At 43.4% G+C, this 15,650-nt stretch overlaps 1 protein-coding gene and 1 pseudogene across 1 annotated transcript in view; both read right to left on the bottom strand.

Moving 5' to 3' along the window:
• EI24 (etoposide induced 2.4) overlaps window positions 1-15,351 on the bottom strand; it is a 31,512-nt gene extending 16,161 nt beyond the window's left edge. Inside the window, exons 1-3 of the mRNA XM_006892811.1 lie at window positions 15,214-15,351; window positions 11,098-11,211; window positions 2,433-2,578 (exon numbers count right to left, since the gene is read on the bottom strand). Coding sequence (XP_006892873.1) covers window positions 2,433-2,578; window positions 11,098-11,139 — 188 coding nt within the window. The 5' untranslated portion in view covers window positions 11,140-11,211; window positions 15,214-15,351. The remainder of the gene's footprint in view (window positions 1-2,432; window positions 2,579-11,097; window positions 11,212-15,213) is intronic.
• LOC102850336 lies at window positions 11,978-12,563 on the bottom strand (annotated as a pseudogene).
• Window positions 15,352-15,650: the final 299 nt, after the last annotated feature.

Raw genomic sequence — 15,650 nt, 5'->3', positions numbered from 1 at the left:
GGATTCGAACCGTGCGCCTCTGGGATTGCAGTTGCAGCTCTTTGCCACTAGGCCACCAGAGCTCCCTACAATTCATTTTATAGTATTAATTACAAGTGTACAATGTCGTTATTTACAAGATCCCTTCTAAAGCTTACTGTAGCCTCCCTTTCTTTTCACCTTATCCATCCATTCACTAATCTCGGCTCTGGCTCTTTCCCTCCCATCCTATCCCTCCTGTCAATCATCCTCAACTTTGTTTCCATGTATAAACTTTTCTTTATTTTTCCCCTTCCTCTCCCTACATCTGATCAGTTCCATATTGTCAACTGCAATACCCATGTTTGTCCAACTGTCAGTTCATTCCAGGTTGCACTTCCTTTCCTCCATTCCATTCCATTAGGGGGCTCATGTCTACCCATTCTATTTCCTGCCCTTTCACGCCTCCTCCTGTAATCATCCTATTTTTTAATAGCGGTCTAACATAGTATTTGTCCTTTTGTGACTGAGTTATTTAACTCAGCATAATGTCCTCTAGACTTGCATATGCTCTGTAGTGTTTCACAAGTTCTCAGGTGTTTTTCAATCCTGTGTAATATTCCATTATGTGACTATATCAGTTTATTCGCTGAACAATGGACATTCAGGCTGCATCTCTTTTCCACTGTGAATAATGCTGCAATAAACAAAGGTAGTCATACATTTATTCATATCGCAGCTCTGATTTCTTGAAGCTATATTCTCAGTAGTGGAATATTTTTTACTTTTTGAGGAAATGCCAAACTGCCTTTCATATTGATCATAACGCTTTATATTCTGACTAGCAATGCAAAAGAGTTTCAATGTCTCTGTATATTGGTCAACATAGGATGTCTGCTATGCTGTGGAACTTTCCTATTGTTGCTGGGGTGAGATCATACCTCAATGTTTTGATCTGTATCTCACTAAAGCACCAAAGAGCAATGATGTCCATGTTAAGACTAAGGTACACCTGATCCAGGCCATGCATGGTTTTTCCAATCAATGCCTTTGAATTGTGTTTTTGGAGAAGAGTACTAAATATCCCATGAAATGCCAAAAGAACAAAGAGGTCTTAGGGAAGGTATAGCCTAAGTGCTTCTTAGAGGCAAGGACGGTGAAGCTTCGTGTCACACACCTTGGGCATGCTGTTAGAAGGTGCAATTCCTTGAAAAGGTAGGTGGTCAGTGAAAGAGAGGAAGACCCTCAATGAGATGGATTGACACAGTGACTGTCACAGTGGGCTCAAGTATGTCAGAGATGATGAGGATGGTACAGGATAGGACAGGGTCAGATCTGTTGTTCATAGGGTCCCTGAGAATTGTATTCAACTCAAAACACAGTAACAACAACATGGTATCTTGAGGATTTCTTCGTATGTCGGCCATATGAATATCCCCTCTGATGAAGTCTTTACATATTAGCTTCTGCCCTTTTTGTAACTGGGTTGTTTTGGGTTTTTTGTTGTTGAGGTATTAAGAGTATTTGATAAATTTTAGTTAAAAGTTCCTGGTCATATATGCCATTGCCAAATATTTTTTTCACAGTCAGTGGGCTTTCTTCAGATCATACTAGAGAAGTTTTTTAACAATGTTGGTACATCTATTTGAGTCATAATTATATTAACCTACAGCAATTCTATGTTTATGTGCTGTCAAATTAGGTATGACTCATAGCAAACCTATGAACAACAGGTCTGAACCCTGACCTAGCCTCACCATCTCTAACATCCTTGAGTCCACTGCTGCAGTTACTGTGTTGATCTATCCTGTTGAGTTCTTCCTTTCTTTAAGTGCATGATGACTCCCACCTTCCCACATGATGTCCTGCTTCAAAGAACAGCCTCTCGTAAATTATGACTAAAGTATGACCAAGTGAGAACCAGCTTTGCCGTCCTTGCCTTTATGGAGCACGCCAGCTGCACTTTCTGTTATCTCTCTGTTCTTTCAGCAGTCCTACAGGACAGGGTAAAACTCCCTTGGGGTTTCCAATGCTGGCCCTCTGTAAGGACCCAGACTGCAGCCTGTTTTACCATGGAGCGGCTTGATGGGTGCAAGCTACTGAGTTCTTGGTTAGCAGCTAAGTATTTTAACCACTGAATTATTATAAAAACCGAATAAAGGGGTAGGAATGCTCTAAGTCCTGGTGGCACAGGGGTATAAGTGCTTGGCTGTTAATGCGAAAAAAGCCAGCGGTTCAAATCCACCAGGGGCTTCTCTAAAGATCACTATCTTGGAAACTATATGAGACAGATCTACTGTGTCTTGTAGGGTCACTGGGAGTCAGATAAGCTTGAGAGCAAAAGGGATATTGACAATTCTTTTGTTGTATGAAACTCAGGTCATTACATAAGGTTGGGATTCTGTGAGAAGAACTGGACTACTTGCTGACATGTCTCCTTCGGACACTTCCCAATACCAGTCTATCCTCCTCACCTCTCCTGCTTCCGCTCTACACTCTGTGTTCTCCTCTGCGCAAGGACGCTGCTGGCCCGTCTCCGTCGCTGCTCTTCCCTCTTCTGCTGTATTCGAGCATCCAGCTTTGAGATGGTACAGATACCCCAGATGGAGTCTTTGATGCCCTACAGAGAACATTACACATCAGTGAAGAATTTCCAAAGCTATCCAAGTGAAAGAAGAGAAGAAATCACCAAGGCAGAAGGGACCCTGATTGTTTACACCAACGTAGAAGGAACCCTGATTGTTTTGCTGAGCTAGGTTTTTTATATTCTGAAATAACTTCTTACCTACAGAAGAGTTGCAACACCCTTACCCAAAGCCACTAGTGTAATTTAATTTTGCCATATTTACTATGATTCTTGTAAATATGTAAATGTAAAAATATAGTGCACATATTTCTTCCTGAATCATTTGGAAGTTGGTTGATAGATCATATTCATTTACTTTGAACTCTTCAGTGTCTATTTCTTCAAAAAAAAACAAATATTCTTTTATATAGTCATAGTATAATTATCAATGCACAAAATTTAATATGGAAATACTAATTTAATTATTTCCTTATGCATTTTTTAACTTTATTATTAATTTCAATGAAAATTTACAAAGACTTTGGATTTCCATTCATTCATTGTTGCACTTCTCTCCCCTCCCAACCCTCCCCTCCAGTATACTACCTTCTTGGAAAAGTAAAATTCTTTCACTGTTTTACAATCCCTCCCCCACGGCCCACTCCACTATGCAGCCTTTGCTCTGGACTCCTGTCATGACAAAAATATCTAATTACATATCCCTTTTAAACAGTTTTCTCCCTTACCTGTTTCAATGCAGTATACATTATTGAACCCACCTTTCTCAGTCTCCCCCCAACCCCGAGGCCAGTCCTGTTTTACAACAATGGCACCATGCAGTATTTGTCCTTTTGTGACTGAGATACTTCACTCAGCATAATGTCCTCCAGGGTCACCCATTTTGACTAATATTGCATGAGTTCCTTGTTTTTCAATGCAGCGTACCATTGTGTGAATATACCACAGCTTCTCTAGCCATTCGTTTGTTGAGGCACTTAGGTTGTTTCCAACTCCTTGCTATTGTGAACAAAGCTGCGATAAATATGGATGTGTATATATCTGCTTGGGTGTCAGTTATGGTCTCTTTGGGGTATATTCCCAGTAGTGGAATTGCTGGGTCAAATGGTATCTCTATTTGCAACTTTTTGAGAAAGCGCCATAATGCGTTCCACAGTAGTTGCACCATTTTACACTCCCACCAACAGTGAATAAGGGTTCCAGTCTCTCCACAACCTCGCCAGCATTTATTGCTTGCTGTTCTGTTTAATTTTACTATTCTGACTGGGGTGAGATGATATCTCATAGTTGTTTTGATTTGCATCTCTCTTAGAGCTAGGGATTTTGAACATTTCTTCATGTGCTTGTTAGCTATCTGAATGTCTTCTTTGGTGAAGTATCTGTTCATATTCTGTGCCCATTTTTCAATTGGATTATTTACCTTTATCTTGTTGTGGTGCCCAAGTATTTTATAAATTCTAGATATAAGTCCCATATCTGACATGTCATTCCCAAATACTTTTTCCCAGTTTGTGGCTTCCCTTTTTACCCTGTTGGAGAAGCTTCTGGATGTGCATAGGGATTTGATTCTTAGAAGGTCCCATTCATCTATTTTATCTTCTCCTGGTTGTAGGTTTTTCAGGATACTTGGAAGACTGTTTATGTTGTGGATTAGGACTTCTAGCGTTCTTCCAAGTTTTTCTTTTTGGCAATACTAAATTTTAAAACACACACACACCAACCCTACAGGGCACTTCTACTATGTCTCAAGGGACCACTATGAACCATAATGCCTTGATAGTTCAACAACAGTACAGGTTCCAATTTCTCCAATTGTTCCAACAATGAGCTCTACCATTTCTAAGCCTTCAGTGTATCAGTTCAGAATCATATTGCATTTGTCTGTTTGTCTTTAATCAGGAACTGCCACAGACTTTTTTTTCTGTAGAATATAAGCCAGTAATGTTAAAGAATTAACTAAATTTAATTTTCCTCATGATTAGACCCAGGTTAAACATTTGGGCATATGGAGAAGATCATCATGCTTGGAAGGGTGGAGGGACAACACAGGAGAGGAAGAACCCAGATGAGATGGACTGATATAGTAACTGGGCCAATAGGTTAAGTGGCTCAAGACAAGGCAGGCTTCATTGCTACTGTACACAGGGTCACTATGAGTCAGAGGCAACTCGACTACACATAATAACAAAACAACAGAAGTGTTTGCTGCAGAAAATCAGACTACTGTTTTCAATATGGGTTACATCTTAACATCAAGAAAACAAAAATCCTCACCTCTGGACCAATAGGCAGAATCATGACAGATGGAGAAATGATTGAAGTTGTCATGATTTCATCTTACCTGGATTCACAATCAACTCATGGTCAAGAAATCAAAAGATGTATTGTATTTGCAAAGTCTGTTGTCAAAGACTTCTCCAAAATATTAAGTAGAAACGGTATCAGTTTAAAGACTAAGGCACTTGGTACACATGTGAGAGCTGGACAAGGAATAAGGATGCTGGAAGAAAAACTGATGCCTTTGAGTTGTGGTACTGGAGAAGACCACTGAATATCCCATGAACAGTCAAAAGAACAAATAGATTTGTTTTAGAGAAAGTGCAACCACAGTGCTTCTTGGACGCAAGGGTCGTAAAGCTTCATCTCATATATTTTGAGCATATTACTAGGTGTCATCCCTGAAAAGGGTTATCAAGCTTGAAAAGGTAGAGGGTCAGGAAAGGAGAGGAAGACATTCAATGAGATGAACTGACACAGTGACTGCAGCAATGAGGTCAAGTATGTCAGAGATGATGAAGATGGCATGATAAGAGACGGTTCAGATCTGCTGTTTAGAAGGTTGCTATGAGTTGTATTAGACTTAATGGCACATAACCACCACCACCACCACCACCACCACCACCAAAGCAGGACTGAATCCTTCAAAGAATCACATTCAGAGACACATAATGTCTGTCTGCCCTTCAAAGTGGTCTTAATTTTATATTCAGCTTCACCACCACAGTCAACTGGCAGCACCATGACAGATGGAGAAGATTGAGGCTGGTAACAATTACAACTTGCTCAGCTCCACAATCAACAATCTTGGCACCAACAGTCAGAAAATCAAAAGACGAATTGCGTTGAGAAAATATGCTGTGAGGGACCTCTCCAAAGTATTGAAAAGCAATGATGCCAGTCTAGAGATTAAGGTGTGCCTGATCCAGGCCATGGTCTTGGCAATCATGTGCTATATGCATCAGAGAGCTGGACAATCAATGACTAAGGATGACAGAAGAACTGCTGCCTTTGAGTTTTGGTACTGGAGAAGATTCTTGAATATACTATGGACCACCAAGAAAACAAGTAAGTCTGTCTTGAAGAGACTGAAACTAAGTTTCTCCTTGGAGACTAGGATTTTGCAGCTCCATACTTTGGGCATGTGCCCAGGAAGGACCAATCCTTAGAGAAGGACATCGTGCTTGGAAGGGTGGAGGGGAAGGCAGAAGACGAAGAGCTTGGATGAGAGGGACTGATACAATAACTGGGCCAATGAAGAATATGTCAGAATCAGTGAGAATGGCTCAGGACAAGGCAGGCTTCAGAGATGTTGTACATAGCGTTCAGGCGACTAGATAGCATATAACAACAATTAGCACCACCACCACCATAGGGCTGCAAACTAACAAAGCCATCTCTGGAGACTCTCTCCTGAGGTCATATAACCATTCCACTCTTCAAATACCTCTCCCTCCAGAATGACCAACCATTCGCAATTCCTTCCCAAAATAATTCTGAATAACATGGTTGCAGAGTAGTTGTTTCCCTATTTCTTTGTTGTTGTTATGTGCCATCAAGTCACCTGCGACTCATCACGACCCTATGCAAAACAGCCCTAAACCCTGCTCTATCCTGTGCCAGTCTTATTGTCTCTGACACACTTACCCCCATTACCCCAGTCACTGAATCAATCCATCTCATGGAGGGTCATCCTCTCCTACACTGTCACTCCACCCTCCCAAGCATGACGTCCTTTTCCAAGGACTGGTCCCTCCTTGCCACATGTCCAAAGTATGTCAGACGAAGCTTCATAATCTGCCTCCAAGGAGAAGCCTGGCTTCACCCTCTTCAGGACGAACTTAAAAGACAAATTGCATTGGGCAAGTCTGCTATCAGAGACATCTTCAAAGTACTGAAGAGCAGCAATGTCAGTCTGGAGTCTAAAGCGCACCTGATCTAGGCCATGGTCTTTGCAATCACTTGCTATGCATTGGAAAGCTGGACAATGACTAGGGGTGATAGGAAGAGAATTGATGCCTTTGAGCTGTGGTGCTGGAGAAGAGTATTAAATATACCATGGACTGCTAAGAGAAGAAACAAGTTTGTCCTATTCCTTTACACTTACTAATTAAATGTCTCCTATATGCTCTATAGATGTCTCCAGTAGCCTAGATAGTAGAGTGGCACACTGCTGACAAAAGGGCTGCATTTCTGCTGGTTCAAATCTACAAGCTGTTCCTTAGACAATCTCCTCCCATTAAAATTTACAGGCTCAGAAACACAAGGGAGAGTCATTTATGAATCAGAACTGACTCATCAGAGCATTTATGGGCTCTGCAGTCTTCAATTACCTGGCAATGACTCCCTCTTACTTGGATCCACAATCAATATATTTGGTACCAGTAGTCAGATCAGGAGACATATTGTCCTGGGAAAGTTATGTAGGCAGGGACCTCTCCAAATTATTGAGTAATGATGTCAGTTTAAGGACAAAGGTGAGCCTCATGGTCTTTTTAGTAATTTGCTATGCATCTGAGAGCTGGACGATAATGACAAAACAGATGCATTTCAACTGGGGTGTTAGAGAAGAGAAGAGAAGAGAAGTGAATATTCCATAGACTTCCAAAAGAACAAAGAGAGATGTCTTGGAGAGGGGATAGTCAGAATACTCTTGGATGCCAAGATGGTGAAGCTTTGTCTCACATACTTTGGGCATGTTGCTAGGAGGGGCTATTCCTTGGAGAGGGATAGCATGCTTGGAAAGGTGGAGGGGCAGTAAAAGAAAGGAAGACTCCAACCAGGTGGGTTAACACAGTGACTATGGCAATGGGCTTGAGTGTGTCAGAGACTGTGAAGGATGGCACAGGGTAAGACAGTATTCTTACAACATCTAACAAAAACCACAAGCATACATACAATGATAGAGAAAGGGCCTCTTGGAATCCTCTGGAAAGAGCCATGGCTGGAATGGAAAGGTCCAGAACCAGAAAGGACAGGAAAAATAATTATTTCCAGACACCAGAAGAACCAGATGGTGCCCAGTAATCACTACCACCTGCTCGATTAGGACCATAGAACATTCCAGGCAGAGTGAGAGAAAAACTCAAAAGTTTAACAACGACTAGACCTTCTAGTCTGGATAGAAAGAGGTGGACCTCCTGTGAGTGTGGCCCTTTCAACCTGGAAGTGTACTCACCCTTGAGGGTTACCATTCAGACAAACAAAAGTCAGGCCCACAAAGTGAATGATAAACCATACAAGACAAAAGGGTCGCATCTGTCCCAAAACAAAGCTCAGACAGCAGGAAGGAGCTGGAGAAGACGGTAAGAGGGGATCAGGGAGGATATATATGAGGACACTGTTCCACTGAGGACAAATAACATCATGAAACAAAACACGAATAAACTGCTGGATGGGAAACGTAATTGGTGCCATAAACATTCACCTACACTGGGGGCGGGTGGGGAATGAAAAATATTTTCTGTTAAAACAGGAAAAGTTCTACAGTAAGGGCACCTTATGTGAGGCAGAAGCAACATGGACGTGTGTCTTGAAGTATCCATAGAGAGTCAGCGAGCACAGGTGGTGGAAAGCTAGAGACTGATGTGGGCAGCTGGACTAGAGCTGCTGCCCCACAAAGCCAAAACTAAGGGTATTCACCACACTTACTGGAGGAAAGTATATGCAAGCACGTATGTAGGAATATGTAGGAATGAGGGGAAGGGAATGGTGGCAGATGGGAGGGCAGGAAGCGTTAAGTGGCAGAATGAAAAGAGATTTTTAACATTGGCCCAGAGCAACGGGGCAGTGCCCAATGAGGCAGCATCCAGTAAGGCTGAAGGTCCTGCCTGAAGAATTATATCCTGAGTGCCTTTGCTCTAAAGTGTGACCTGTGGCTTCTTCCCTAATTAAGCCCATAATTAAGGAGAAAAAGTGTTGTTGAGACTGTAAAGACAGTGACAGAGGCACTTACCAGCCATACTACATAAAGGTTTCTGTTGATGCTACAAATATCAGAACTGCCTGCCACCCATTTCAGAGAACCGCATTTGGCCAGTCACTCTGTCTGCTCACATACCCACCTACCTACATACTGAGAGTGTCATCTATGAGCAGACTTCGGTCATACTGAAATACTCAAAAACTTGCAACTAGCTTAAGAGGAGAAGTACAAAAGCAACAATCCTCTCCTCTAACTACACCACAGTTAAGCAAGTGCTACAGCCAACTTCAGGAGCCCTGGTGACGCAGCGGTACAAGTTTCCAGCTCCTAACCAAAGCCAGAAGTTTGAACTCACCAGCCATTCCATGGGAAAGACCTGAGGCAGTGGGCTGGAAAGACTGACAACTATGGAAACCCATTAAGCACTTCTACTCTGCTGGAATTGACTCTATGACAGAGGCTCCGAATAGAACAGATTTATGTTCAAAGAAAAAAAGGCAGAAATAGGTTATTTTGGAGATAGGAACTGTGCTGGATGGCATTCTTACCTATTACTGAGCCAAAACAAATTTTAAAGATAACAGCCATGGTGCAGAGAGAGGTCAGAGATTGTGCACTCACTATCTGCTGGAGGAAGTAGAGCTGGCATAATTCTGCCTAATCCTTCTCTACAGGTAATTTGTAATCCCATTTTGCTTTTAACTTCTAAATGTCAAAAAAATGACTTTCTTACTCAGAAAATGCAAGTACTTAAGTACTGAGGTGACATGATCCTTACTTTTAGATAGTTTAGCAGAGCTGACAAATGTAATCACATATTGCAGAACAGGTGAAAATTATCACACAACTGCAAGACAAGGGTATTACTTTGTTGTTGTTATGTGCCATTGAGTTGCCTGCTACTCACAGAGACCCTATGTACACAATAGCCCTAAACTCTACCCTATCCTGTGCCAATCTCACCATCTCCAACACATCTACCCCCATTACCACAGTCACTGAATCAATCCATCTCATCGAGGGTCTTCCTCTCCTGCACGGTCCCTCAACCCTCCCAAGCATGACGTCCTCTCCAAGGACTGATCCCTCCCTGCACAAAGTATGTCAGATGAAGCTTCAGAATCCTTGCCTCCAAGGAGCAGCCCAGCTTCATCCTCTCCAGGACAAACCTGTTCGTTTTCCTAGCAGTCCATGGTATATTCAATACTCTTCTCCAATACCATAACTCAAAGGCATCAATTCTCCTTCTATGCTCCCTAGTCACTGTCCAGCTCTCTGATGCATAGCAAGTAATTACAAAAGACCATGGCATGTATCAGGCACACCTTCCACACTGCTCTTTGCACTTCAGCACTTTATAGAGGTCTCTAACCACAGACTTTCCCATCGCAATACCTCTTTTAATTTCCTGGCTGCTGGTGCCAAGAGTGTTGACTGTGGAGCCAAGCAAACCAAAACTGTGAACAATCTCAATCTCTTCACCATCCATTATGATGCTGCTAATCGGCCCAGTGGTGAGAATCTTCTTTATACTGAGCCTCACCCTGACCTTCCACAGCCAAGTGCTTTAGGCCCTCCTCAGTTTCAGCAAGCAGGGTTGTGTCATCTGCATAACGCAGATTGTTGATGATTCTTCCTCCAATCCTGATGCCACATTTTTCCTCAGAGAGCCCAGCCTCCTGGATAATCTGTTTTGCATATAGATTGAAAAAGTATGGAAATACGAAACATCCCTGGCATACACCCTTCCCAGTTTTGAACCAGGCAGTGTCTCCTTGCTCTGTTCTGACAACTGCCTCCTGGTCCAAGTATAGGTTTCGCATTAGCACAATCAAGTGTTCTGGGATTCCCATTCTTCTCAGAGTCAGCCACAGTTTGGTTATGATCCACACAGTCAAACGCTTTTGCGTAATCAATGAAACAGAGATAAGACAATCTTAAGGATATTAAAATAGATTATATTGCAAAAAAGGATCTTCCCAGATACTCAAGGGTGACATTCATACTAAAGAACACCCTCCCAACCCAGATATAGAGACAAGGTACTGAGAAGAGGGGTCACAGCTAGCAAGAGAGAGCTCAAACATCCATCCACTCAGTGCAAGGCAACTGGGGCTACTGCTAACTTGGGCAAGCAACCCCAAGACAGTTGTTCACGGGGCATTTTCCAAGGGCATCCTTATCACACATTGTAGACTGGAAGGAGGAAGGCACCGGGGCCAGAAAACCAGGGTCTTTATCTCAAGATTCTGCAAAATGCATGATAATTAGAACAAAGACTTGTATGTGAAGGATCCAACATATACATTCTAATGGTGACTACAGTTTCCCGGGGGGAAAAAGCCGCACTTACCCTGGCCAGGTCCTGGAGGAAGGTTTTGACACTGTCAGCCATCTCTTCACCTTCCAATATACCAACTACACAGAAAAAGAGAGAAGCACCTCAGAACCTCTCATCATGAAGGGCCTGGAAACAGAGGAACATCGTAAGGAAAAAGGGTTAAGGTGTGCAACTATATACACATTTCTACAGTAAGACATACATTTTCTACATTCCTGTAATTCTGAAAGAAGTGGTATTGATTTTGGCATTTCAGAAGATACTAACAGGGTGACCTGAACTGAGTTTACCTGTAGTTTCTGATAACTGAAATCATTAAGTAATTTTTCTCTTAATCATTCTTTCATTGTTTTACAGAGAAAATGTTACTGAACCAATTATTTCCTGAGCTTTGATTTCTATTCCTATAAACTCTTGGTACTTGAAAATATCCCCTGACATCTCTTTAAAACAGAAGAGTCTGGCTTAACCATTAAATCTGCCTTGAGCATTAGCCATTTTTAAGAACTCTATGGGTTCCAACTGACAACAGTTAACTCAAAAGATTAAAAAGGAACTCTAGTGAGGGAGGAAGAACTCATAAAGGGGGGCTCAGAAGGCTTGTTCAACTTCAAGATGTAAGCAATGTCGCTTAATTGTGCAGGGAGAAATCGTTCATTTTGCTGTCTAAATACATCAACAAAAAAGGGCAAGGTAAAAGTTCTTAATAAGAAGGAACAGTAGATTTTAGAGTAGACCAAAAAGAGCTCATGAGAATAAATAATTCTTTAAGATATTTTCCCATTTTATTCCTTAGATGAAAAGAATAAGTAAAAAATAAGAGTTCAAGTACACACACACTTTTTTTAGTTTTTAAAAATAATTTTATTTTTGTATATATACTTCTAAGATTCTAAATCTTGGAAGCTTCTAGGTCAGGTTCAGGTAAATGAAGGGCTTTTATGAGTAACGTATATTGCGTAGACTCAAGATAACCTGCAAGCACAGTCTGAAGCAAAATGGGGGAAAGCATCTTTCTAAAGACAGGTTTAGAAATCTTTATCCAAAAAGTTGTTTCCTTTCTCTGTAGCAAGGCTGACATATACCTGGCTGCTAGACCACCATTCACAGGTATAGCCAAGACAAGGTAAAGACCTCCGAAAAGATCAACCAGTCCATCCCGTGTTACAAGTTTCACAGCTCAGATAACCTGTATTCAATGGTAAGCTTACAAAACCTTTGTAAGCTAAATGCGCTATAATAAATGGAATAACTGCCATTGGTAAGCCAGCTGCTATCTGAGCCTGTGTCACATTTAAGATATGTGGGAAAAGACTGTTCGATATTAGGCCACAGAGGGCAACATTAAGTCTAATATATGTTGATCCATGTTCCAGTAGATTGTTTTCTACTTCTGTTAGTTGGTTAAGTTTTCTGGTTATAAATTCAATAGGTATTATGTTTTCCTTGATCGTATCATCTGGTTCATGATTTTTCATCTTGGAGCCTTATATTCCCCTTCTCTCAACAGCTGGTGCTTCCACTGGTTTTCCTCAACACCCCGTGAGTACGAGATAACCTCTGCTTATCTGGCCTGGGTACAGCCATCTTTGACTGACACATGACTTTATACACACACTTTTATTGAAAGAGTAACACTCTTATTTTATGGTGACTGGAAAACCTTTAGAACTTGAAATTCTAAAGTACTAAACCAAGGAAGAGTTTCTCAATTTAAGATAAAGACTCTCACAAGCAGGTGGTACACATCTCCAGCATCAAGGTATGGCCACAGGAACCGATCTGCAGCCCCTGACCTACAACCACCTCACAATACTTCATTAACCCAGCTGGACCAAAGCCATCAGAACTGGAAGAACAGGGAATATGGCAGCAGGAAGGCCACTTGCACAAGACCCTGGGCCATCTGCTCAGGTCAAATCTCACACAGATACTGTCACTACAGGGAAAAAAGTTTCTAGGGCAAGAGCTGTTTTCATATTTTCATTCTTCTAAGGAAGAAAAATATGAAACAAACGAACAAACTAACAAAACCCATAAAGGTCCAGGCTTTCAGACTACTAAAAAATGAACCGAGTTTATAGCCCTTTGGCACCTTTTGAGCCTGGAACTAAGCTACCTGTGGCTCAATTTTCAGCCAAATAGGCCTATAAGGTGAGACACTCTTAGAACAATCAACCATACAAGACTGAAAGGGCAGCATCTGCCCAAGGAGAAAACTCCGAAGGCAGGAAAGGGTAGGACATAAAGACACTCACAGGAAAGAAATGAGAAGACTGTAGTTAGTTACACTGTATTTATATTGTTGTAATGTAAAATGTGTACTGATGGTTTAACTAGAAAACCAATTTTCTCTGTCACTTTCATTCAATCCTTTTAAAACCAAACCTCCTTCATCACGTGACTGCAGCCATACCATACAGACCCTGTACCCAGATGAGAGTGACTAAATGCTAAGATACACAAGGGGCTCAGAGGGAAGCAAGGCGCCCAGGCTCACCTCACTTCACAAGGAGAAAAAAGCGACTGCAGAGGAGGTCAATAGTTCAAACTCACTAGCTTTTCTGGAAGAACTATGAGGGACCCCCGAGGCAGGTCTAATCCATCCTATGGTGTGCTGAAAGGAAATGGAATCTAAGGCAGCGGGTTTGGGTTTTGGTTTCGATATTATGGGGATCAGTCTTTTCAATCAGGTACTGATACATTTATAAATGACTTTTCCTCCTCTTCCTGGCCAACCAGTGGGAACTGACTTGGCTGACCCCAAAGGGTTCTCTGGATGCTTTAAACGTGGCAAGAAGGCCCAGCTCGCTCCTGTCTCCCATGGAGACCCAGGTGGACTTGAACTTTCAGAGAAATGTGTCCTTTGGGTCGGTAGCACAACTCTGGACTATGCATCAGAGCTCTAGAAATCAGGGATAGTAATACTCGTGTCTGAGTACAAAATGCAAAAACATTAAAATAAAAATGTAAATGCTACACTCACATACACTCGTCCAGTAAAGAATGAGACAGCTTGGGAGTTTAAGGGAACCTAAGATATGTTTATCCCAGTTCAGAAGACCAACTGTGTTAACTGAACCTTGGCCAATTAACAGCTGGTTTTGGCACCACACCAAATGGCAGGGTAGTGACCAACAGCAGCCTCTGAAAACGCCCTGCCACAGGATGGATTCCAACCCGGTGACCCCCTGCACACAGCATTTCCAAGTTCTAAGGCTTCCTGGAAATCGGCTGCCGCAGCATTCTCTCCTGAAGTGACTGCTGAGCTCTAAGCCCTGTGGCCAGAGAGGTTTTTTTCTGATGGACAGGTCACTTCAATTTTACAGCGAGATGTTTCCTACAGGAAACATCTTAACAATATGACTTGACCAAAACCTGAGGCATACAGAAAAGTAACTGACAATTTGAAGAAAGAAGGATACTGGGAACAACGTAAACTAGAGATGCAGCTGGTTCACATAATTCTGTATTCTGAGTCCCAGAAATTAAATTGGTAGCTCGAGATCAAAACGATTTTCAGACCTACAGTGTTCTAGTCCCGACCTGGGACCCGAAATAACTTTTGAAATGTTGTTTAACCTGTGCATTCCAGGGACACACAATCTCTTGGAACGTGGGGACACACTTGGTCATTTAAAGACCCTGTCCTAAGAACCCAGAAAGCTTCTACTAAGGCACACCTCTGCACATTCCTTTCTAAATCACTAACGCTCGACCGTAGGAAGCTGCTCCCTTTCCCACTTCAGGGGAGGAGAGGTGAGCCTGTTCCCTCGCCCGAGCTCCCGGGGCTGCCTGCAGTCTACACAGGTCGGGTGGGACACGCGGTCCCTGACCAGGGCTCCCAGGCAATTTCGAAGAAGCGAATGTCTCCATCCCCCTACCATGGTAATACACGCGCTGTCGGTGTGGCCCGGGCACGCCTCGATCATAGAGAGCAGGACACAACTGCACCCGAGCCTGGATGCCCTGCCTCCAGACCCCTCGAGCCCGGTCCCATCAGCGGCCCCAGCCCGCAGCCCCGGGAATCGCAAACCCCCGCTTGCGCCCTGCCCGTCCTCACTGACCCCGCCGCCCAGGCTTGGCTGCGCTGCGGCCCGAGACTAGCTCGGCGGAGCCCGCGCTTACCAGGCAGCTCCGCTGCCGCCGCGGCCCCGGCCCTCGCCCGCCAAGGGCCCTCTCGGCTCGGCGCTCCCACGCCGGGGCAGCTGTGCCCGCACTGGGCATGCCCGCGCCGCGCGGATCCCGGGCACGCCGGGCGGGGGCACTAGGCGAGGGCGTGAGAGGTAGCCGAGCTGCAGCTGGGAAATGTAGTCCCCGGGGTCCCGGCGCCTCTGGGAAATGTAGTCCTCGGAGGCGGCTTGCACAAGGAAGTGTAGTCCTCGGAGGCGGCCCGGCACTGGGAAGTGTAGTCCCCGGGGGTCACGGCGATGCTGGGAAATGTAGTCCATGTCGTCCTAGTGCCTCTGGGAATTGTAGTCCAAGGAGGCTGCCTGGCGCAGGGAAATGTCCGCAACGTCTCGGTTCCTTTGGGATGTGCAGTCCAAGGAGGTGGCCAGGCACAG

Source organism: Elephantulus edwardii, unplaced genomic scaffold (assembly GCF_000299155.1).
Source record: "Elephantulus edwardii isolate Elephantulus edwardi_28Jun2011 unplaced genomic scaffold, EleEdw1.0 scaffold00120, whole genome shotgun sequence".
In the NCBI taxonomy this organism is placed as follows: domain Eukaryota; kingdom Metazoa; phylum Chordata; class Mammalia; order Macroscelidea; family Macroscelididae; genus Elephantulus; species Elephantulus edwardii.
This window is presented reverse-complemented; position numbering and strand designations above follow the sequence as displayed.